The sequence below is a fragment of the Sus scrofa genome, chromosome 9, assembly GCF_000003025.6.
Source record: "Sus scrofa isolate TJ Tabasco breed Duroc chromosome 9, Sscrofa11.1, whole genome shotgun sequence".
In the NCBI taxonomy this organism is placed as follows: Eukaryota; Metazoa; Chordata; class Mammalia; order Artiodactyla; family Suidae; genus Sus; species Sus scrofa.
The window spans coordinates 73,696,000-73,720,872 of NC_010451.4; the positions used below are offsets into that span (position 1 = coordinate 73,696,000).

The following is a 24,873-nucleotide window of genomic DNA, read 5'->3' on the forward strand; positions in this document are numbered from 1 at the left end:
GACTTCATGGTACTACAAACTACCCTTATAGCGTTTATAATTTTTTTTCCTTTTTTTTTTCTTTTTACGTCCACACCTGGGGCATATGGAAGTTCCCAGGCGCAAGGGGTCAAATCAGAGCTGCCAACTACAGCCTACACCACAGCCAGAGCAACACCAGATCTGAGCCATATCTGTGAATTATGCCACAGCTTGTGGCAATGCCAGAACCAGACCAGGGATTGAACCGACATGCTCATAGAGATAACATTGGGTCCTTAACTCAATGAGCCACAATGGAAACTCCTCATTTATCATTTGAAATCACTGTGCTTATTAGTTTTGTTTTACTTATCTGATCCTCTCACTATTATATAAGCTCTTTGAGAACAGAAAACTTACCTGCCATACTCATCATTGCACCTCAATGCTAAGGATAAGATCTGGAAAGTAGGCACTCATAAATATCTATGAAATAAAAAAATTAGTTATTAGCACTATCCCTCTTCTGCTTAAGTATCTTGAAAACCCACCTGGCTCAACAGAAACAGAGTTGCTCTGGGAAAGAAAGTGAATTGTCATAGAATTTATTTGAAGGTCTATAAGTCACATGAGAAGAAGCTACAGGTTGAGTGAGATTGCTACTCATGTAATAAAAATAGCAACAGATACAAAAGCAACTGGCTTTCAAAAATATGATAAAATGTATGATCAACTTAATTAGATGGAGGAAAAACTCAAAATATAAACTACCTTTTGTGTGACAGAAAAAAAAATACTCAGCTGAAAGGAATGATTTATAGAGTGATGAAGTATAAACACAATGAGATAAGAAAGCCGATTTTGTTTGCTGCTTCAACCCCTAGAAATCAAGAGTGCCTGGTCCCTGGTAGTTAATAAATATTTGCTAAATCAATGAATACTTGTTAGCTGCTATCATTGTATTGGCCCGTGTACAAAAAGAGAAGGAAGAAGAATAGATCCATAGATATAAAGGGATAGATGTATTGCACATATGTATTAGCCCAGTGTCTGGCACATGGTAAATGCTCAAAAGTGAACTAATATCAGCTCATTTAATCCTCATCAGAAGAAACTCTCCTTTATTAATTGCATCTCCTCTCCCTCACTTTAGAGGACTTCAGTGTTCAATCCTTTGTTCTCTTCTCTTTCCTATTTACCCTGGGTGTTCTCATCCATTCTTTTGGCTCTCTCCTCAACTCCAGACTCTCCCCTCAACTCCAAGCTCCCCATTCAAACGAATTTAACAAGCATCTCAAATGTGGGATTCCCCTTCTTAGGTCTTCCCCATCTCAGGAAACAGCAAATTCCTTCTTTAGTTGTTCAGACCCAAATCACTGGAGTTCTCTTGCTTTTTGGCTACTTTTTCATTCTACATCTGATCTCTCAGCACATCCTATTATCTCTACTTTCAAAATATATTTAGAATGGTACCACCTCTACTTCTATTACCCTGGTTTTAGCCACCATCAGGTCTCACCTTAATTACCAAAATTACCTCTTCCTCACTTCTACCCTTACCCTCTATGGTCTAGCCTCAAAATAGCTGCCAAAGTAATGCTGCTAGAATATATGACAGATAATATCACACTATTACTCAAAACCCTGGGATGTTCCTTAAGTCACTCAGAGTGAAGCCAGAGTTTTTACAATGGTTTGAAAGACCCACATAATCAGTGATATCATCTACAATTCTTCACCCACATTCACTTGGCTCCTCATGTTCATACTGGCTCACGGCTCTCCTTGCACTTTCTGTTCACTGGAACAGTCTCCTCTTAGATATATGCATGGCCTGCTCCTTCATCTCTTTCAGGTCTTCAGTCAAATGTCTCAGAGCACCTTCCCCAGCCACTCAATAATTGAAACACTTCTCTTGACACTTCCTATTCCCATTCCTGCCATGTTGATTTTTCTTCTTAGCACTTATCACACTATATTGCTACATTTAATTTTTTTTTTAATCTTGTCCATTGTCTTTCTCCTCTAGTTTGTGGCAAAGTTTACTAATTTTTTTTCTCTCTGCTCTACCCTCAAGCATCCAGAATTGTGTCTGGTACATAATAGCACTTGATAAATATTTGTTGAATGAATGAATAAAATGCTAGCTATTATTTTTAATAGTCACAAGTATAATGTCAGGATGAGAAAGAATAGTACAAGATAAGAAAATTTATACTCACATGACTACAAGTCTATTATACATAATAGAGTGGATTTATTTCTTTAAAATGTGTGAAATGGAGTGTTTATGAATCAACATACTTATTGTATTTTATTTATTTTTTTTTTCTTTTTGCCTTTTCTAGGGCCACACCCGCAACATATGGAGGTTCCCAGGCTAGGGGTCAAACGGAGCTGTAGCCACTGGCCTACGCCAGAGCCACAGCAGCGTGGGATCCGAGCCACATCTGCGACCTACACCACAGCTCACGGCAACACCGGATCCTTTGCAAGGGCAGGGATCCAACCTGCAACCTCATGGTTCCTAGTCACGACGGGATCTCCCCCAACATATTTAAAGTATGCTAACAACATTTCTATTCTATTCTAACAACAATCTGTGATTGATTCTCTGTATAAAACAAAAGATTTTTAAAGTTAATTTTAATAATTTCATCTAATATAGCCCTTATGAGTTAAATATTTCTTCGTTTTCTTACTTCAAAATACACTTATCTATAACGTGTAAAAGCAAAGAACAAGTGACCTTTTAACTTTACACTAACCCATTTTAGTTCTAAACTAAATCAGCAAGAAATCTCATGGAAACTTGGAAAGATATTAGTGAGACACTAAACTACTCTACATAGTTCTATTCTCAACATTTCTCACCCACACCCACAAACCCAGTGAAACAAAAGTCCCCCTAGGGGGCACTATTGCCCCCACTGAAAAGCAATGCTCTGTGGAGATGGTACAACTCTGAGACCCTTCCTTCCTCCTCCCCTTCCTCTTCTTTTCTTGGCTTTTTTTCTTTTTTGGACCTTAGCTCCACCATAGGGCAGGTTGAAAGAAGAGGTGAAAGATGACATAGCTTCTACTTAATGGGGGTGTTTCTCCCCTGAAGTGGCTGTAACTGCTTCTCCTCTGAGGTAGCTTGTTGGTCTCTGAATCTTCAGTCCTTCCCTTTATGTTCTGGTGAAGGTCGGGGTGGGGTTGCCTGATAATAGGTCCAGTAATCTGATCTAGCCCCTCTTAGGACTTCCTGTGGAAGGAGGCCCCCGGGGGGTGGTTAGTGCCTTGGTTGTCAATTCTGTTTTCTTTCTGTATGTAATTCTGGGGTCTTAAAAAAAAAAAGAAAAAAAAAGAAAAAAAACTACTCCTTTACACTAGTTTGAGGAGGGGTAACTGAAAGATGCATGTTGAAGTGGAAAATATCCTAGACCAGAAAACAAATACCCAAACACCTGCGGTATAGCCCCAGCTCTGTTGCCACCAAGTGTGTGATTTGGGGCATATTCTGTGGACCACCTTTGCCTCACCTGCAAAATGGGATAAAGAGTAATTAAATGATATTATATCTGAATCCTTTTAAATCTTTGACTTCAATACAACTCTGAGCATTTGAACTCTCTTGTGCAGACAACATACACCATGTTTCTGTGTGTATCTAGGTATCCTTGAGGGTAGTGAGATTTTGATCCTCACTCTGTATTTTTTCATACAAGACCCATGGCATCAAATTTGGCAAGCATTCTCAAATCTTCTAAGATTCACCTCCACCAAATGAAGTGTGTTTTGCTTAAAATATTATTAAATACTTTAAGCATCTTAGAGTTAAGAAATCATTTGTTAATAAAGTAAGGTTAGATGCTGGAGGAGTGCAGAATATGCCACCCCAACATATACCTCTCTGGCATAAGGAATATTTTGAGCTGATTATTTTTAAGAAACATCAAACACAGGAGAAGCTGTGAAAATCAAGTTATCCTGTTATAATAGGCATTTATATTTATAAGGGAAATCTCCATTTGTAATGTGCCTCCCTCTCTGTACCAGTAAGGATGTACTTAGGATGAGTCTAAGTCTCTAAAAACTCCTATCAGTGGAGAAGGCAGCAACTCAGATCTCACAGCCCTTGTTTACTGTGGTTTGTCCAATAACTTCCATAACTGACTCCTCCTCCCAGTCCCCAACATTTTGTCTTTAGCTGGAAGCCATATTTAAGGTGGTGGCTTAGGCCATTTGGGGAGTTACTCAGTTTTCCTGGGTCTCTCCCACATATTCAGAAGGTATACATGTTACTAAACTTTTGTTTTTCTCCTATTAATCTTTTATCATTGGATAGTCTCAGCCAAGATCCTAGAAGGGTAGAGGGAAACTTGTTTTTCCTCTTCTACAACATCTTGTACTTTTCTACGTCTAGGTTAATATTTCTGACATAGGTTGCAAATGACTTTATCACTACTTGATGATTCTCTTCTGTACATGCAAGAATATGCAGGAGTAAGGACATAAGTTATGAAAGATATAGATGCTCTTATAAAACCCCTTATAAATTCTTCTTATAATCCTTACAATTTCTTAGAGTTCTTCGAAGCAGAGCCTAAGACAGGGACCCTTGTCCAAGTAATTTATTGATGGTGATTTATCAGGAGAAACCTCTGAAGGAAGGAGGAAAGCAGGGTGAAGGAGAAAGTAGGCCAAGATGTTTCTGAAGTCTAGTGGTCATCCTGAACCTATGAGGCATCAGGAAGGTTCTCAATGACACCAAAGCTTTACAGCCTAGAGGCAAGTGGTCTGGCTATTGGAACCCCATTTCAGCCAGCCATTTGTTACAGGACACCCACAGGGGCCAGCTGTCATAATCTCCCAGACATTACCATCTGAAGTGGTTTCCATCTGCCATGGACACGCATATGCAAAGGTTTGGCATTCAACATCCATGGCTTCTGGGGAGATAATAAATACCCCACCCCAGAAAGGGGAATCTGGACACCAACAGTATCGACTACACATGGTATCAAAGGAGCTAAATCATGTCCACATGATGTCCTTTAAGAACACTTACGAGGAGTTCCCGTCGTGGTGCAGTGGTTAACGAATCCAACTAGGAACCATGAGGTTGCGGGTTCGGTCCCTACCCTTGCTCAGTGGGTTAACGATCCGGCGTTGCCGTGAGCTGTGGTGTAGGTTGCAGACGCGGCTCGGATCCCGCGTTGCTGCGGCTCTGGCATAGGCCGGTGGCTACAGCTCCGATTCGACCCCTAGCCTGGGAACCTCCATATGTTGCGGGTGTGGCCCTAGAAATGGCAAAAGGACAAGAAAAAAAAAAAAAAAGAACACTTACGAAACCACCTATTAGCAAATTACATGTAAAACAGCATAATCTGAAAGCCTGGAGAACCAGAGTGAGTAACATCAGCTAACATACTGAGTGTTTGCTCTGTGCTACACATACTTATACAGTCTTTATTCTTCTCAGGAAATCTACAGTTATGTACTATTATTGCTCCTATTTCATAGTAAATTAAGACACAGAGAGGTTACATAACTCAATCAGAGCCACACAGCTAGCAAGTGCCAGTGGATGATCTGGTGATCATTAACCATTGACTTTATATGGTAAAGCTTCTCTGGAACAGAGAACGTGAAATTCTAATCCCTATCGCAAAGCAAAACCTCTTAAATTGGGCTCCTATTTTAGCAGGTTCCTAAAGTGATTCTTTTTTTTTTTTTTTTTAAGTTTCATCAAAGTATGCAGTTGATTCACAATGCTGTGACAATTTCTGCGGTCAACAAAGTGATTCAGTTATACGTATACATACATCCATTCTTTTCCAGAGTATTTTCCCATATGGATTATCACAGAATATTGAATAGAGTCCACTATGCTATACAGCAGGTCCCCATTGACCAATCATTCCATATATCACGATGTGCATAGGCCAATCCTGAACCCCCCAATCCGTCCCCCTCCCCCACTGACCTGTCCTCTTTGTTAACCATAAGTTTGTTTTCAAAGTCTGTGTGTCTGTCTCTGTTCTGCAAATAAGTTCATTTGTATCCTTTTTTAAGATACCACATATAATAATGTCATATGATATTTATCTTTTTCTGCCTGACTTCCTTCACTTAGTATGATAATCTCTAGGTCCTTCCATGTTGCTGCAAATGGCATTATTTCATTCTTTTTTTATAGCTGAGTAGTATTGTTTTTTATATGTACCACATCTTCTCTATCCATTCTTCTGTCAATGGACATTTAGGCTGCTTCCATGTCTTGGCTATTTTAAACAGTGCTGCAGTGAACATTGGGCTGCATGTATCTTTTCGAATTATAGTTTTCCCTGGATATATGCCCAGGAGTGGGATGGCTGGGTCATATGGTAGTTCTATTTTTAGTTTTTTAAGGAAGCTCCTTAATGTTTTCCATAGTGGTTGTACCAATTTACATTCCCACCAACAGTGTAGGAAGGTTCCCTTTTCTCCATACCCTCTGCAGCATTTATTGTTTGTAGACTTTTTGATGATGACCATTCTGACCAATGTAAAGTAGTACCTCATTGTAGTTTTTTTTTAATTTTTTTATTACTCAGTGAATTTATTACATTTACTGTACAATGATCATCACAATACAATTTTATAGAATTTCCATCCCACAACCCCAGTGCATCCCCCACCCTCCGAACTGTCTCCTTTGGAAACCATAAGTTTTTCAAAGTCTGTGAGTCAGCATCTGTTCTGCAAAGAAGTTCAGTCTGTCCTTTTTTCAGATTCCACATGTCAGTGAAAGCATTTGATGTTGGTGTCTCATTGTATGACTGACTTCACTTAGCATAATAATTTCTAGGTCCATCCATGTTGGTAAAAATGCTGGTATTTCATTCTTTTTAATGGCTGAGTAATATTCCATTGTGTATATGTACCACATCTTCTTTATCCACTGCTCTGTCAATGGACATTTAGGTTGTTTCCATGTCTTGGCTGTTGCAAATAGTGCTGCAATGAACATTGGAGTTTATGTGTCTTTCCGAGTCATGGTTTTCTCTAGATAGATGACCAGGAGTGGGATTGCTGGATCAAATTACATCATAGTTTTGATTTGCATTTCTCTACTAATTAATGATGGTTATCATCTTTTCTTTACTTTTTTTTGCCATCTGTATGTCTTTGGAGACATGTCTGTTTACATTTTCTCCCCATTTTTAGATTGCATTGTTTGGTTTTATGATATTTAGCTGAGTGAGTTGTTTGTATATTTTGGACATAAATCCCTTGTTGGTTGCTTCATTTGCAAAGATTTTCTCCCATTATGTGCGTTGTCATTTCATTTTATTTATGGTTTCCTTTATCCTGGAAAAAGCTTTTAATTTTAAATTTATAACTAGGTCCCATTTTAAAATTTTTATTTTCATTACTCTAGGAGGTGGGTCCAAAAAGATATTGCCGCAGTTTGTGTAAGAGAGTGTTCTGCCAATGTTTTCCTTTAAGAGTTTTATAGTATCTGGTCTTATATTTAAGTCTTTAATCCATTTAGAGTTTACTTTTGTATACGGTGTTTGAAAGTATTCTAATTTCTTTCTTTTCCATGTAGCTTTCCAGTTTTCCCAGCACCGCTTATTGAAGAGATTGTTGCCACTTTTATTGAACATAACTTTGGAAGTCTTAGCCACGATAATCAGAGAAGAAATAAAAGGAATCTGAAGTGGAAAAGAAGAAGTGAAACTCTAGCTGTTTGCATATGACATAATACTACACATAGAAAATCCTAGAATAATACTATACACAGAACACTACTAGAGCTCATCAAGAAATTCAGTAAAGCTGCAGGATACAAAATCAATACACGGAAATCTAAAGTGATTCTTCAAAGCCACTGCCAAGTGGAAAACATTTTCCAAAATGGAGAAAAGTTGTGCAAAGGACAATGTCAGCAGGTAAAAATGATCATCAGAAATAGATGCACCTGTGAAATTTTTCCAGGTAGTCTGAAGGGAGTGAGAAGGAAAAGCAAGAATGAAATTGAGAATAGGCTGTCAAGTACCAAGCGATAATTACACAGAAAGAAATAAGTTTTTGTTGTTATTTTTATTCTTAAAATAAGAGAATAAAATAAAAAATATAAAATGAAAATTAAAAGTATAGGAAACATTGGCTTTGTGTTCCCATAAGGTGCCCTACTACTTCTGTGCTGGCCAGTGTAGGCATTTATCCCTAAAAATAGGCTAACCTACCTCTTTCCCAGAGAGGAACAGAATATTGTAAAACTGAGAAGGAAAATAATATTTCCTTAGAGTTTTTGGAATTAAAAATGCTTTATAAATGCAAGGAAATAAGTTAATTGCTGATCTATGATGAGCAGCATATTTTTATGTAGATGTATGGTGTTTTCTGAAATACCTTGTGACCTGAATATGTCTACTTTCATAAAAATATGTCATCACGAAAGTTGGACCAGGGAGACAAAAGAGAAAAGAGAACCAAAAAAGGAGAGATTACAAAGCATACACTTGGCTACAGTGAAGTATTTTCCAGGCACTTTCATACAGAAATCACCAGCTACGGTGCCATCTTTCCCATTGCTCATTGATCTAATTAAAAAGATTGCTAAAAGGACAGAAGAGTCTTTTATGATGTAGGTCGACAGATCAGACTGACCACATCCCATTTAATGCTTCATTTGTTCATCACTGCTATCCAATTCATTGTGACAGTTATATACAAAAAAAATTCAAAGTCTTGTCTGGAGAAATATTCCTAAGTAATAAGCTTGTTTCTAATTAAGGTTGTTTGTCTGCTATATCTGCATTCTTTTTGGTTCATATTTAAATAAGTCTATATGGAATTTATAGTGATACTTTTTGTATGTTTCTCTGTTAATACCAGATTAAATACTCCAGCAATTTAGGGGATTAATGGGTAGTCCTCAGAATGACCTCAAACTAACTTAAAAGGCATCAATCATGTGATGGAGAGTTTTAGAGTTGGGGATGAGGGTTGGAACCTCAAGTTTTTATACTGTGCTAAAAAACAGAGAAAAGAAGGAGCATTGGATATTTAAAGTTATGTACTAACTGAACTAACCCCTCCCCACAAACCTAGTAGCAGGTGTTGAGTCAAATACTTAGTTTAATCATATTAGTGATGATTATATGGAAGCTCTAAAATCTCAAGGCTAGTGTGCAGTGCCAGAATTGTTCAGAGAACATTGAAGAGAAATTGATTATCATAGGAAGTTAAAGCAAACAGTTCACTTAGTAAGTTAATCACTGAGGGAAGGGTTGGGTAACATTAATTTGAAGCAAGTCTAGCAATTCAGGTGTATAAACTCATTTTCCACCTTTTCAGCAGGCCAAAGATGCCAGTGATCAATATTGAGGACCTGACAGAAAAGGACAAATTGAAGATGGAAGTTGACCAGCTCAAGAAAGAAGTGACACTGGAAAGAATGCTGGTAAGTTGCTGCTCTCTTTCAAATTTTATTTTTAGAGATATCTGTAGCACTACCAAGTAAAAAATTATTGAAGGGGAGCAGAATTTGCCACCCCAAAATATTCCTCTTTGGCATAAGGATTATTTTAGGCTGATCGTTAAAAACAAAAACCAACCAAACAACAAACGAAAAAACAGACACAGAGGAAGCTCTGAAAACCAAGTAGAAGTTACCCTTTCCTAAGAGATAGGACATTTATAAGGGAACTCTGCATTTGTAAGTGTATCTCCCTCTCTGTATCAGGAGAAGTATGACTCTAAATCTCTAAGAAACTCCTATCAAGGGAGAAGCCAAGGACTTAAAGCTGTTAACAACCTGACCTTTGTTCACTGTTGTTACAAAACAAAATTCAACGGTGTAAGTTTGAATATATAATTGGCTTTATTAAATATAACTCATGAATTGGGCAGCAGCCCATCAAACAAGGCTCTCCCTGGAGCTGCACTAAATTGAAGGTGTTTATAGGCAGAAGAGGATGGGATGAGGAAGTCATAAACAAAAGAAAGGAATTATTTCAGGCAGGGTCACTTTTCTTTGGAGAAAGGACAGGGGTCTGTCATGCAGATGACTTCACTAGTGTTGATCAGGGAATTCCGGACTCATGGGTTTAAAATTCCACTCTTGGGAAAGGGTGCAATTAGGTTAGGTATTACATTTTGGTTTGTTGACTTGGGACTTCACCTAAGTGACTGCATTGGGGGCCAGTTCTTTCTTCCTTCCTTTCTTTCTTTTTTCTTTTATTTTCTTCTTTTTCCTCTTAACAATTCCCATCTTTTGACCAAACTTTCACCTTAACTGAGACTTGTGATCAAAATATAACTCATTAGCACCATTCTCAGCTACTGTTCTGTAGTTCTTTTTTACTGATCCTCTGTGTGATATTCATAGGTCATGATGTTTTTGCTGAATCTCTGTGGTATTCATAGGTCATGACTTCAAGCTCAAAAATTTCTTAATTAGTCATTCTCTTCATGCCTTTTCTGGTGTTCCAGTCTTTGGGAAGTCATTTGCTTGGTGGTTGGCAGCTGCAGACATGCACTTAAAGCTTTTGAGAGAATACAGCACACCAGGGAAACTACTCTGATTGTTATAAGCTGCATAATTTGGAGTCCATTTCAGAGCCATGGTCCCAAGACCCAAACCAATCAAAGTCAAGTCAGGACCCCATTGAAAGAGTCACCTTTGTAAACCAAGTGGCTTGCTCTGTGAGCTTATGTAACTAAGTTTAAACTTTATTTTTTTTCTTTTTTTTTGGTCTTTTTGCCTTTTCTAGGGCCGCTCCTGTGGCATATGGAGGTTCCCAGGCTAGGGGTCTAATCGGAGCTGTAGCCACCGGGCTACGTACGCCAGAGCCACAGCAACGCAGGATCCAAGCCGCATCCTGCATCTGTGACCTACACCACAGCTCACGGCAATGCCGGACCCTTGCTTGACCCACTGAGCAAGGCCAGGGACCAAACCCGCAACCTCATGGTTCCTAGTCGGATTCGTTAACCACTGCACCATGACGGGAACTCCAAGTTTCAACTTCTTCAGAAGTGTTAATCCAGGTATAGCAAGTGGTATTGGCCACAGCATAGACACCTCCTTTCTCAGCTAAAAGATAATCAAGGGTTGTCCTATTATCAAGAATAACTTTGGCCAGAGAGTCTAGGAATTTTGTTGAGCAACTATTATTTTGGCAGTTAGTTCTGCAGCAGTTTCAAGAGTTAAGGAGTGATTCTTGATTGTATACTCATTTGCATTTACTCCTAAGGAAGGAAACGGTGATCTACCAAAAGGAGCTCATTTTGAATCATGAATGCTTCCTGGTGGGTCTTTCTAACTTGGCAGTGTAAATCAGGGCAGGGTGGGTTGATGAGTGAGGTGTCTCAATTTTTCTGTGAGAATTAGAGGCATAGCTAGATAAGTTAAGAGGGATTGCCCAGTTATGTGCAGCCACCCAGACATTCATAGGCCCAAGGAGAATAGTAACCACCACAGACAAAGGTAAATCCTATCAGCGGCCAAACCACTCCCACTAAGATAGCACTGTTAATGGATTCTAGCATCATGGACAGACAGGAGTTTTTGATGACAAGTCCAGCCATCTGAAAGATTAAATCCTTAGCAGAGGCTTGGGAGCTATGAATAATGATGTTATCTTTCAAGGCTAATGCCAGAGTAAAGGAAAGAAAGGGAATAAGAAAGGTTTTCATGTTTAGTTCAAGTCTGAAGTCTTGCTTTGTCACTTTGGGTGGAAGCAGTTTACATCAGTGTCAGCTATTTCTCTTCCTTGTGGATTTGATTTGAAGGTCTCCAGCATTTACACAGAAACAAACATCAGGTGAAGCCTTCTTCAGCTCTAAAATGTGTATTCAAGGTTTAAGTCCTTGAAGTTTGGCTGCCATCTGGATAGTGAGGAGAACCTGGTATAGTCCCTTCCAAGGAAACTCAAGGGTATTCTTTGTTCTAGTGACTTAAAATAAAAGGGGTGGGTGAAAATTGAAAATGTTAGAGAGGAGTAGCTAGATATTTGAGGAAACTAGAAGAATTCAGGATACAGTCCAGTTTGTAGGTATATAGCAAAACCTCAAAGACAATTAATAAGATTGGAATCTAATATCTACAAAAGTACAAACATAATTTTTCTCTATAGAGATTCCACCATTTTTATCAAAGATAATCACAGAAAAACTAATTTGTTTGCATGCATTAAAGTTGGCCTCATTGTTTACGTAAGTGCAGCAAGAATAGTGATTAACCCTATAAGCCCTTTCAAGACTGCTTTGCTGGGACTTTTCACAAGGAATCCCAGATTGAACACTTAAAGTATTCAAAGTCAGGAAGCCAAGCCAAGAACTGGCCATCAGGTTTTACCTGCAGTACCATTTCAGTTAAAACTTTGGTGTTTTAGCAAGTGTTTCAAATTGTGTCCTGTTACAAGGAAAACAGATTCTTATTGAAACTGCATGAATAACTACCTGTGTTGCCAGGAAAAGAATACTCAAGAGTTTCCAAATTTTGGAGGATCAGGTAGGGAGAAAAAGTAAATGTTTTCATCTTCATTTACAAAGGTATTCTTTACCAAATTGCTCTAAGTCATAGGTAGCTTAAGAGAAAATGTTAAATCTGGAAAAACAAAACATTGAAAAACCAGAAATGTTTCTAAAAATTATAATCATCTTCCTTAGTTCTTGTAGTTCTAAGTAACTCAAACTCTTTGAATACAGTTTTCCATTGGTTCTGGAAATTCTTATCCAGTTCAAATTTATGCTCCTAAATTTATCAGAAACCTTGAAAAAAATCTTTGCCATGGATCTCCTTGAGGATGAAATACTTTTGTACAAAAACTTTTTCAAAGCATCAGAGTAAAATAACTTTCTATAAATGACAAAAGATTTTAAAATGTCTGTTATTAAAGATCCAATGAGAGTTCGTATATAATGCAATTGACAAGGGAATTTGATTATGTCTGTGAAACACAACATTAAAGATAGTAACCAGAATTGTTAGTGATAATGTTATACCAGGACAAATAAGACTTTAAAAATGTCATATAATTTCTGGAACACACATACATATACCTATACAAATACATCATAAAGAAGGCTTAGTGTTCTTATTTTACAATGCTTCCAGATAATTTAGCATATTAAATGCACTTAATTATTTTAGCATCTCCCTTTTTATAAGGAGAGAGCACAAATCTTTTGAAATGTTTCTGGAACCCTTTGGAAAATCCCAAAGTTAGTTTGAGGTCAAAACGACTTTGCTTAGAATTTAATCTGGGGACGTTTGTCAAAGATATCAAAAGATTTTAAAACATTGGGTCAAATAGGATCATAGGTCACTATAAAACAAAATATATTTACTTAACCATAGTGACAACTAAAGACTATGCAGGCAAATACAGAAAGTTAAGTCATTGTAAAACAAAAACTAAAACAAAACAAAACAAAAACCCCTAGCTTTTTAACAGAGAATATTCGATTTTCTTAAGTAATCAAAGACCTAATAAAAAAAGATACAGGTAATTATTTTGTCCAGATACAAAACTTTTGTTTTCTAGACAGTTCACTTACTTGCAAGGTAAATAAAAACCTTTGTTTATAATTTATTAAAAGCATACCAACAACCCAATAAAACTTGTTCTTTCCAGCAGATGGAAGAAAATTGTGCTCTACATAAGTACAATATAGATATTAAAGTTTATTTTTTAAATCCTTATAACAAATTCATTTACTCTCATCCAGCTTAACCACATGTAAAATTCCTTTCCCCAAATTTCTTTTTATACAAACACCCTGCAGTTTTCTTTGTTGAATTAAGATTTTTGTCCTATTTTTTTCTTTTTCTGAAATAACAAACTCATTTTGGGACAAAATTACTTTATTTTCCCTCCGCAAAACATATCTCCATTCCTCATATATATTTTTCTTTTACTGAAAATACACATCTCTCTCTGCATACAGAGATGTGGCCCTTATTATATCTAGTAGTTTTAGTTACATGTATTAGAATTTTTAGCCCTTAGTAAGTTTAATTACTAGTGAAAATAAAGAAACAGTTGTGACTGTCCCTTATACTAGGATTCTGTCGTTTGGCAAATTTATAAATATGTTTTATAATCTTATTTTTAGAAACCTATGCTTTCTCAGAAAATTTTTCAGTGTGGCACAAAATATGCTTATTAATAGACCCAAATATCTTTAACTCTTTGATAAAGGGAAGCAAAATTGGATAAATCTGTGCTCAGTAATATTTCAGTATTTTGGTTTATTTAGAAATAATCTGGATACTCATCATTTAAATTATCTTTAAGGCTTTCAGCTTATTGAAAAGATTTGGGGAAAGTATTTTAAAAGTGTTTTTATCCTACTTACAGCTAGTTAATTTTCTTTTTCTTAACAATTACGTTAAAGTTACCCACGAAACTCCATGAGACATCAAAGTTAGCCATTATCTCAAGCTATTTTTCTTGCTGACAATTTTTGTAAGAGATAACTTGAGCTTATTTAACCTTTAGTAAGCCTAGGTAAAAGCTGTATGTCTAAATTATGTTTAGTATTAATAACTCTGAAGACATCTGTTTTAATTAAATCAAAAACTTAAACTAGCTTTTATCTCAGATCATGTGAATCTGAAAAGCATTTGAGTTAGTTTTTATTATATTTTTAAAAATATTATGAATATGTAATTCATTTAAGTGCCTACTTTTCTTTAGGCCATTTAAATAGAACTCTTTTGTAAAATAATTTTGGCAATTTGGAGATGGAAAAATATCATACACATACATATAGAGAGAGAGTCATGAATATAAAAATGCAAACAGAAGAGTTCCCATCGTGGCTCAGTGGTAATGAACCCAACTAGTATCCATGAGCATGTGGGTTCAATGCCTGGGGATCCGGCATTGCCATGAGCTATGGTGTAGGTCACAGACGTGGCTGAGATCCCATTTTGCTGTGGCTGTGGCGTAGGCTGGCAGCTGTAGCTCCTATTTGACCCCTAGCCTGGGAATTTCCATATGCGGTGGGTATGGCCCTAAAAATCAAATAAATAAATAATTAATTAAAAACAAAAACAGGAGTTCTCTTCATGGCACAGCAAAAACGAATCCCACCAGGAACCATGAGGTTGTGGGTCCCACCCCTGGCCTTGCTCAGTGGGTTAAGGATCTGGCGTTGCTGTGAGCTGTGGTGTAGGTCAAAGACACGGCTCAGAACTGATGTTGCTGTGGCTGTGGTGTAGGCCAGCAGCTATAGCTCCAATTCGCCTGGGAAGCTCCATATGCTGCACTCATGGTCCTAAAAAGCAAAAAAAAAAAAAAAAAAAAAAAATTAACAGAGACCTTATAGCTTCCATTCTAAAATTTTAACCATTTGTGGAAAAGATGCGTAGTTTTGTTGTTGTTGTTATTTTTGTTTGTGGTAGCCTTTCCTGAGAACAAAATTGTATTCACCCAAGTCCTCGAACTGGAGTCCAGCTTAAATCTGACCCAGTTTAATCCTAGACCCAGTTCAGTTCTTAAATCAGACCCAGTATGGCTTTTAGGTCAGACCAATTCAATCTCAACCAGTAACTGCCAGCAGTTTTCAATGTAGAATTTGGGGAGCAAGGAGAAGACTGAACCAGCAAACCTTAGAAGTGAGAACAGCAGACTGATTTCAAACAGATGAGGAACTGCAGCTGCCACCAGCAGTTCTCAGTGTGGAATCTGGGGACAAAACCAAAAGCTGGGGTTTCTAACCAAATGGGCAAAGCCACAAGACTGTAGTCTGACGCAAGAAAGGAAATACTTGTCCTAAAGAGATAGGCTGTCATGAATTATTTTAGGGTTAAGAGTCTGATAAGTATCTTAAGCCCATAACTGTCTCCCCACACCCTTGTTATCCTCACCCACCATCTTCTTTTGTATTTCACTGCACATGGTATATAAGGTCATGTCTTGAACCATTTCAGGGAGCTACTCAGTTGTCCTGGGTCTCTTGCTTGTTTACCGTAGGTATACATATGATTAAACTTCTGTTTGTTTGTTTTTTTTTTCCTGTTAATCTGTGGTTCTTATTATAGGGTCAAGAACCTAGAGGGGTAGAGGGAAAATTATTATTTCCTCTCCCAAATCAGTCCCTGGAGAGATTCAATGTAGTTGAAAATGAGTTGTTCAGATGCATTTCATCAGAAATTAAGAAAACTAATCATCATATTTATCTCTTAATTAGAGTTTAAATCACAAGTCTGGCAAACTATTTCCCATAAGCGAAATCCAGCTCTTAGCCTATTTTTGTTTGACTTCTAAGCTAAAAATGTTTTTTTTACATTTTGATGGTATTGTTTTTTAAAAAAAGGAAAGAAAACTAAAATGAAGAATAGGAGACAAATCATATTTTAAGCAATAAAATGAAACAATGCATGTAGGCATTTTGTATTTACTATTCTAAATTGATAAGCTTTTCTTTATTTGTTATTGTGCAAAACTTTTACCCAAGACCTCATCCCCTCCAGAACTGTCATGACCAGTAATGAATGTGAGTACATTCTATTCCTTCTCTGCAAATAAAAATGAGTTCAGGCGTAAGAACTAACTGGCTTCTCCTAAAAACATTTGTCAGATCTTGGAAATGGTTCCCCAAAGTCCTCCACTATGAGAAGGGGCAGAAATGGCAAAGGAATAAAAGTTCCCACCAAACAGTGACTGAAGCTTGGAAAATGTAGATAGGTGTTTTAGATCTCTTCATTTTAGGAAAGTTAGAAGAGCAAAAACTCTTCCACAAGTGATAAGAGTATATTTTATACTTTTTTAAAAAGCTCATTTTATCAGGCCAAAGCAAAAAAAAAAAAAGAGTTTGTATTATCTTCATACTTTGCTTAAAACTCTTACTCCCAATAAAAATTGGAATTTTGGCTTCTTTTATGTTTTTAGTTGTCTCAAACTTCCCTGTTGCCCTTTCCATACAGGCAAGACATGTTTTGCTATAAAGATAAAATTCAATCTGTTAAACAGCGCAAGAGCTTAGAATACACACGAAAAAAATTAAAATCCTTATCTTTATAATTTGGGGAAAATAAAATAAACTTTTGAGGTAAAGAAGAATTATTTTTTCTTCTTTACTGGAAACATCCAAAAGCTGTCTTCTTATTCATATACTCAGAATTGTTTTGCAGGCAGTTTTGTTATCTTCATTTTTATTACTCACTTGTATCACGTTCACCTGGGAATTTTTGTTTTGAGTAAATGCTACATACACCCCCATTTGTCAGGTTGTTGGTTTCCTTTCCCCTGTTACTCAAACTGCCAAAACTACACACACACACACACAGAACTTTCCAGTCCTGACACAGGATGGCATAGTGTCATAAGTGGTATCTTCCATATCCCTGGTTCAGATTCTGACTCCACAAATGTCTCCCTGTGTAACATTCACTTAAATTAGCTAATTTATCTGGGCCTCTGTTTCTTCGTCTGTAAAATAGGAATAGTAACAATATATAATTATTATTCAAAAAATTTTTGATGTCTATGAACCAGAACTGGTTCATAATATTCCACAACCTAATTTGCTATCAAGGCAGTAGTACTGTCAGAGTTAGACAGCTCTTTGCATTCAGTTTCTAAAGCTGTGATTTGTGATGACTATAAGTGAATATGATAGGCAAAGACTAAAGACAATCTTCATAGTATTAGCCAAAAAGAGCTATCATTTGATTGACTACCTATGTATGCCAGGTACTTAATTCAATCTGTGTTGCTTCTCCTATTTTATAGATGAAGTAACTAAACTATCTTAACTAAAGACACACAGCTGGTAAGTGGACAGAGCCAGTATCAAACCTGGAATGGCCTGAATCCAATGCCCAGGCTCTTTTCACCATGCCATGTAATCCCATATTAAACTGTATATTCTTAAAATAAGCCTTCTAAAATAATTTTGAAGCATATACACTCACATAGGATTTTAGGTAGTATATTGATCCTCATTTTCTCAGATCCTAGCCAGATATTATCAAAACTAACCCTTTACTGATTCTTGAATTAGAACAATTTAAACCTCTGTTCCTGGCATCTGGTTGGGGCCAAAAGAGCTAGTGTTTGGAAAGGGCGGGGGTGGGGGTGGGAAATGAATCTAAAGCTCAAGTTTAAATTTTGAGGAGGAAAAAAAGTAAATCTAAATTACTGCATATTTTGAATGTCTGCCTAAATTCCAGGTATTGTCCTGTGAAAAAGCCACCTGACCATTGCCTTGCCCTGGTTATAAACAATTTGTTCTAATACATAGATAATGATAATGAGTTGGTAGATTGTAATTAATTTTAAGTCTGGTGTCTAATGTTGCTTGGAATTTTCATGCAAAAAGGCATAAATATTTTATTAAAACAAAACAAATTCCTTAGATAACTTATAGAATGGTGATTTCATAGACTGCCAAAAATGAAGCAGTAGTGTGTTAATGATATATTAAGTGAAAACAAGCTGACAGTTTAAAGAAATGAATGATTTGGTCTCATGTGTGTATGTGCTTGTGTATACACACACATTTATATTTACATATGTAGAAAATGCTGCCTCTCTCTAAAAGTTATATTAAATGGTACATTAACAGGCACTGGCTGAGTCCATTAAAATACTAAAACCTGATTTTTCACAAAGTCATTACTATAATGCAAGTGCAGATGACAAGGAGCAAGCTCAATAAAGTGATTTAGTTCAGCATATATTTATTTACTGAGCACCAACTAAATGCAGGTTCTGTTCTAGATGCCTGGTATACCTGTGAGGAAATCAGCCCAAGTCTTTTGGAGCTCACCTTCTAACACAGTCATGATTGACCATTGTAGATGAGTTTCAAATGAAATTACATGTGTGTACTTCTGAGAATCCAGGAGGTGATAAGCCTGGAATTTAGCAATTATTCATTCCCTTCCACCTTTACAGGTCACATTTTTGGAATGAGGAAAAACTGTTTAATCAGTGTTCATTCTGGTAACGTTCTTGACTTAGGATGTCAGCTGTGTTCTGATCCTTGGATCCTGTCTCCTTTAAAAAAGCTGGAGGCAGTGTCTGCTGAGAGCTCTTACCTGAAGTAGGGCTATCAGATTAGTCTCTGCCTGAAGATATCCAGGAGGACAGGGGAGGGAGCAGCTCTTCTATCTTAGAAAGTACAAATTCATTGGCAGAAAGCAGGATCACATTTAAAAAATAGAATGAAATTATAATTATAGATACATTCTTAGATTCTGCAGTATTCTCTATCAAACTGAGTCATCTCTTTCTTTTTTCCTTTAAGGTGTCCAAGTGTTGTGAAGAAGTAAAAGATTACGTTGAAGAAAGATCTGGGGAGGATCCATTAGTAAAGGGTATCCCAGAGGACAAAAATCCCTTCAAGGAGCTCAAAGGAGGCTGTGTGATTTCATAGAAAAAAAAAATGTAATTCCATGGAATATGACAATACTAAATTGAGTCATATGTAGTAATACTATTAAGCATGTGCATGAACTTCTAAATTATAAGTTTCAATAAAACTAGGAATGTGGTAATGCCTAAGTCTCTGCTTTTCTTAAAGATCTTAGCAGAGGGTTTAACATATAATTGACAAATATTGATTGACCCCTTTGACAATAATTAATGCTTAATTAATAATTAATTAATGGATCTATATTATTCCGGATGCTAGCATAGAGTTAATGTTTTATGCTTCTCCATTACTCTTAATATTTCACCTGGAAATGTCATGGTTTCACTTGCATTTTCCCCAACCTTTCTCTTATTTACAGAATTAAGAAGTGTTTTCTTTTGATTCACAGAAGACCTCTCCTGGAAGAATGTCTGTTGCAAAAATTTTTGATGTTAATCTTTTGGTTTTTGTTTCTCTATCTCTCTCAACCCCTGGTCAGCAGCGATGGTTTTAACATAACATAATCTCTTTCTACATTCTTACCAACTCTACTTGTCACCAATGACATGACTTTTCCCCAGAATGCCAGCTGGATTAAGGGTTCAGTCCGTCGTCATGGAGCCCAGGGGATTTAACTAGCACTCAAAGGCTATGAGAAGCTGGAGAGTTCTGGCTCTGGCACTTTACTGCCTAACTGACTCTGGATGTCTTCTACTCTAGGATAGGGATAATAATGGCCCTCTCCCCTTTTTCCTGGCAGTTAAATAGGTTATGAATCTAAAGGTCATCCCAAGTTTGGTTCCTAGCACATTGCTCTCCCACTCTGGCCAGTGTAAATGATCAACAAAGATCTGTTGGCTCTTGCCCAACCCTGTCCTCTTGCAGTGGAAAAAAATCAATGCTCAGAGAAGGAACTGGCAAATCTCTCAGGTCCAGATTCTGGATCTCTGGATGAATGAGTGGCAGCATACTTTAACACATATCAAAAATGCTTTGTGGGGAGTTCCTATTGTGGCCCAGCAGTAATGAACCCGACTAGTATCCATGAGGACTCAGGTTCGATCCCTGGCCTCGCTCAGTGGGTTAAGGATCCAGCATTTCTGTGAGCTGTGGTGTAGGCTACAGATGCGGCTTGGATCTGGTGTTGCTGTGTCTGTGGCTACAGCAGTTACAGCTGCAGCGCCTATTTGACCCCTAGCCTGGGAACTTCCATATGTCTCAGGTGCGACCCTTAAAAAAAGACAAAAAAAAAAAAAATGCTTTGTGTATTAAGAGATTCCAGGATAAACTAGGAGCCTCACCTCTTTTTTCCTCAGGAGGAGCTCTTTTCAACCTGCCCTAGGTAAAGTTAAAAAACCCTTTGCGCCCCCGCCCCCGCCCCCAGCACTTCCTTTCTTTCTCCCTTTCCCACTCTAATTTTCCTCCCCAGCAACCATCACCTTCTAGCATACTATATATTTTATCTGTTCATTAGTTTGCTTAATTGTGGGCTGTCTCTATGAGTTTTACATGTGCAATTTAATGTGTATCAATTGTTCCATATATCTTTTCCCCCCGATTAAAAAAATACAAAGTCTTGGCTATGGCATTTAGTAACGTATAGTCTTAACCAACATCTCTAGCTTTCATTTACCAACTGGAAATAGATTTTGGAGCCAGATAACACTAAGCTAAAACCATGACTCATCCACTTTCTAATTGAGACCTTTAGACAAGTAAATTCAACACAAATCTAATTTTTTTCGTGTGTAAAATGGATTAAGATGCAGTCTATGTGAATATTTTAAATCACTTAGATAGGAAATATATAGGAAAAAAAACTAATAAATGCCCTCTATAATTATAAACCCTTTAGACTTCCTGTTGCCAACAGACTTAACCATTAAATAATCACTGCCATGGTACCTCATTTTCCCACCTTTTGGATTTAGTCATACTGATCTCTCCATCTGAAATGTCCCTCCACTCCATCTGATTTCAGCTTTTTGAAGTCCTACTCCTTTGCCAAAGATCACCAAAAACTATTTCTGTCTTTAATTCCATCCTCGGTGTATTTTACGTTTCTCTTAAGTCATTTAATATTGCTTTCTTTATTAAAATGTATATGGTTGTCTTAATATCAATGCTATATTGTAAATTTTCCAAGTCAGCATCACTGTTCATCTTTGAAACTGCCTTACCAACTAATAAATTGTCTCCACAATTAACTTAATTAGTGCTTAACTCAAGAGCAGGCAAGGACAGTATTATTGAGTAATTCAGAATTCTTATTGGCTTAACTAATGATTAAATCAACAGGGGGTAAAGTTCCTATTGCTTAAAAATACAAATTGTTAGCAGAAATTTGAATAAGATAAAAATTATAAGAAAGGAAGTATTTGATCCATCAATCCCACTCCTGGGCATCTATCCAGAGAAAACTATGACTTGGAAAGATACATCTACTCCAGTGTTCATTGCAGCACTATTCACAATAGCCAAGACATGGAAACAACCTAAATGTCCACAGACAGAGGAGTGGATCAAGAAGATGCGGTATATATACACAATGGAATATTACCCAGCCATTGAAAGGAAACAAATAATGGCATTTGCAGCAACATGGATGGATCTAGAAATTACCAGGCTAAGTGAGGACAGTCAATGAGATACCGACCATCAAATGCTATCACTTACATGTGGAATCTAAAATAAGGACACAATGAACTTCTTTGCAGAACAGACACTGACTCACAGACTTTGAAAAACGTATGGTTTCCAAATGAGACATGTTGGGAGTTGGGGGGATGCACTGGGGGTTTGGAATGTAAACGCTATAAATTTGGCTGTCATGATTATTGTACAACTATAAATGTAATAAAATTCATCACATAATTTTAAAAAAAGAATTAAATGAGAAGGGGAAAAAAAAAAAAAAAAGAGAGACCTCATAAAGCTCCCTAGACCCTTCTACCCTATGAGGACACAGCAGTAAGGTGCTGGCTCTGAATTAGGAAGGGATCCTCTCCTGACCATACTGGCACCTTGATCTTGATTTGTGGGAAATAAAATTCTATTGTTTATAAGCCAAAAAAAAAAAATCTTATTGGCTTAACTAGTGATTAAATCAACAGTAGGATAAAGTTCTTGTTGCTTAAAAGTACAAATTGTTAGGACAAATGTGAACAAGATAAAAATTATAAGAAAGGAAGTATAGAGAAGATGGCTTAGGAAGAAGAAAATAAAATTATGACTATCCTTCAGCCTATACAGCTACAGCTGGCAATATGTGACTGTGTTTTTTGTTTGTTTGTTGTTTTTTTCCCTAGATGTTTTTATTTGAAGGCCATGGATTCCTAGACTAAAAGGAATGAAGACTACAGGGAAGAGAGAAAAAAAAAAAAAATCCTCCATAGTCTTAGCATTTGGCTCTTCAACAAAACTTCCCAATATCATTGGTAGAAATGAGTTATGTGTACATTCTTACTATATCATTTGAAATAGTTGAACTTTGAGGCTGTTTTATTCATATATGTGAGTTTAAGTTTTAGCAAGGAAAAAAATATTGTTGTTTTAATTTGAATTGATCTGATTTTAGCCAGATTTCAAAATAAGGCTAATATCAAACTTTCTGAACTCTTAAAAGAATGCATTACCATGAAGAAAACAATAAACTGAGTAATGAAATTGACCAATTATATGCAATAGAAATTAAAGTCTGGTATGGACAGAATTGGTAAATCATTTTGATATCATGAATTGTAAGTAATTGTTAATGTAATCAGAGCATCAGCCACTGGTCATCCTGTGATTGCCTATTATTTTTACCTGGAAAAATAATTTGTGTTATAATAAATTGAACCAATATCAAATGAACCAAGAGTGCATCAAATGTGGGTTAAATAATTTCCTTAAAGGAGCTATCATTTTAATGGCCTAAACAATCACCCTTTACTTTATAAGTTTTAGAAGAGCAGAATTTGGGAAGTAACCTTATTTCATTACCTACAGAACAGAGGCAGAGAGGATCTATGTCTTGCAAAAATCACAAGGTAAAGTAAAACCAAAACCCAGTCTTTTTGAAGTTCAAATGAGTATTAAATCAACTCCCATAAAACTTCCCTCAATATTTTCTTTATATGGATTTTTAACAACATACTTAATACATCAGAAAACTAGTCACAGAATTGTTTTTCCTTTTTTTGCATTCCAAGGTAAACATGTCATAGTCTTTGCTTTTTCATACTTTAAAAGTGAAAGTAACCACATGGTTAACTTTTTTTTTATTAAGCAGATTCTTTAAAACCTTTATCAAGAGATAGTGGACTAATAAAGGTTTATTTTGGATTACATCTATCATTTTGACCACAGAGTGGTTTCTATACTATTTTGTAATAACTTCTACTAGAGGTAATATGGACGAGATAAGTAAAAATTTGACAACACAATTGGATATAACTAATAGTGGATTTTAACATTTGTCTATCCAAAATGTTTTGCTGATAAAATTCAAGAATACATGAGAAATTGCTTACTACATTGCTCTCTGGGAGGTGAATTCCATGCTTGATCATAACATCGTAGAAGTTAAATAACCATTATGGATTTATAAATATCACTGCATAGAACTAGATTTCCCAAGGAAGAAATTTCCAGGCCCAAATAATCCTATTTCTATGACTTGATACAGACATACATTAATTTACCTAACCAGCTTATTTCATTTGGGTGCTGAGCTTATTTAATTCAGGCCACATTAACTACTTTCACTAAACTTTAAGCTGTTTTTAACCAACTTTTTAAATTTAGGCAAACGGAATCAAAAACATGAATCAGTTCTGGAGACAGATGTGCTTTTTGTCTTGGCTCACTGCTCACTAGCAGGGGAAAACTTAGCACAGCTGACATAATTTCTTTGAGCCCAGGAGATCCTGGAACGTGTGGTATTTCAAATACAGAAAATGAAGCTCCTAAATATTTTTTGTGAAAGTAACTTAACAGATGTAGATACATAAATACAGTTAGAAGTGAAATGTATCTTAGCTAATTCACTCCTCCCCTACCCTATCACATATTTCACAAGTTAGAAAACCAACATCCAGAAAGAAATGTGACATTTCCAGTGATGGCCAATGGCAGAGCAGGCACTGGAACCCTTGAGTCATCAAGGAGCTCATTGTTCTTTACATTCTAATATATTCATTGAGGACCACTGGGAGGATCATGGACAGGAATTATGAACAAATGCAAACTTCTGCTCACAAAGCAGAGAGTGGCCATGGCATCTAAGGCCAAGTACCCTGAAATATTCTGTTACTGCCTCCACTCAACCTGAATTTGACTCTGTGGGCAGGGGGTGCACTCTGGGGAGAAAGAAATATGTATCTGACTGCTTGAAATACTTTCTCTGTGGTTTTTTTCTTCTTTTAATCTTTTGAGCATCATTAACAAGGTTTTAGAGAGTCAAAGGGAAACTGCGGGTAAACATCAGACCCTTTTTCCTGGCTTAGCAGCCAGATGCATACTGCTTTCCAAAAAGTGGAGAGAAACCAATATTAAGTGGATCCACTGCAAACATCC

General features: G+C 36.7%; 1 protein-coding gene and 1 long non-coding RNA gene across 3 annotated transcripts in view; one reads left to right on the top strand and one right to left on the bottom strand.

Moving 5' to 3' along the window:
- GNGT1 (G protein subunit gamma transducin 1) overlaps positions 1–21,747 on the top strand; it is a 314,100-nt gene extending 292,353 nt beyond the window's left edge. Inside the window, exons 3-5 of one of the 2 annotated variants that reach the window (XM_005667610.3) lie at positions 7,541–7,883; positions 9,295–9,400; positions 19,207–21,747. In XM_005667610.3, coding sequence (XP_005667667.1) covers positions 7,849–7,883; positions 9,295–9,400; positions 19,207–19,335 — 270 coding nt within the window. In that variant the 5' untranslated portion in view covers positions 7,541–7,848 and the 3' untranslated portion in view covers positions 19,336–21,747. The remainder of the gene's footprint in view (positions 1–7,540; positions 7,884–9,294; positions 9,401–19,206) is intronic. The other variant, XM_005667611.3, reaches the window with a different exon arrangement.
- LOC106504955 overlaps positions 10,884–24,873 on the bottom strand; it is a 51,938-nt gene continuing 37,948 nt past the window's right edge. Inside the window, exon 4 of the long non-coding RNA XR_001298947.2 lies at positions 10,884–11,897. This is a non-coding gene — a long non-coding RNA (uncharacterized LOC106504955). The remainder of the gene's footprint in view (positions 11,898–24,873) is intronic.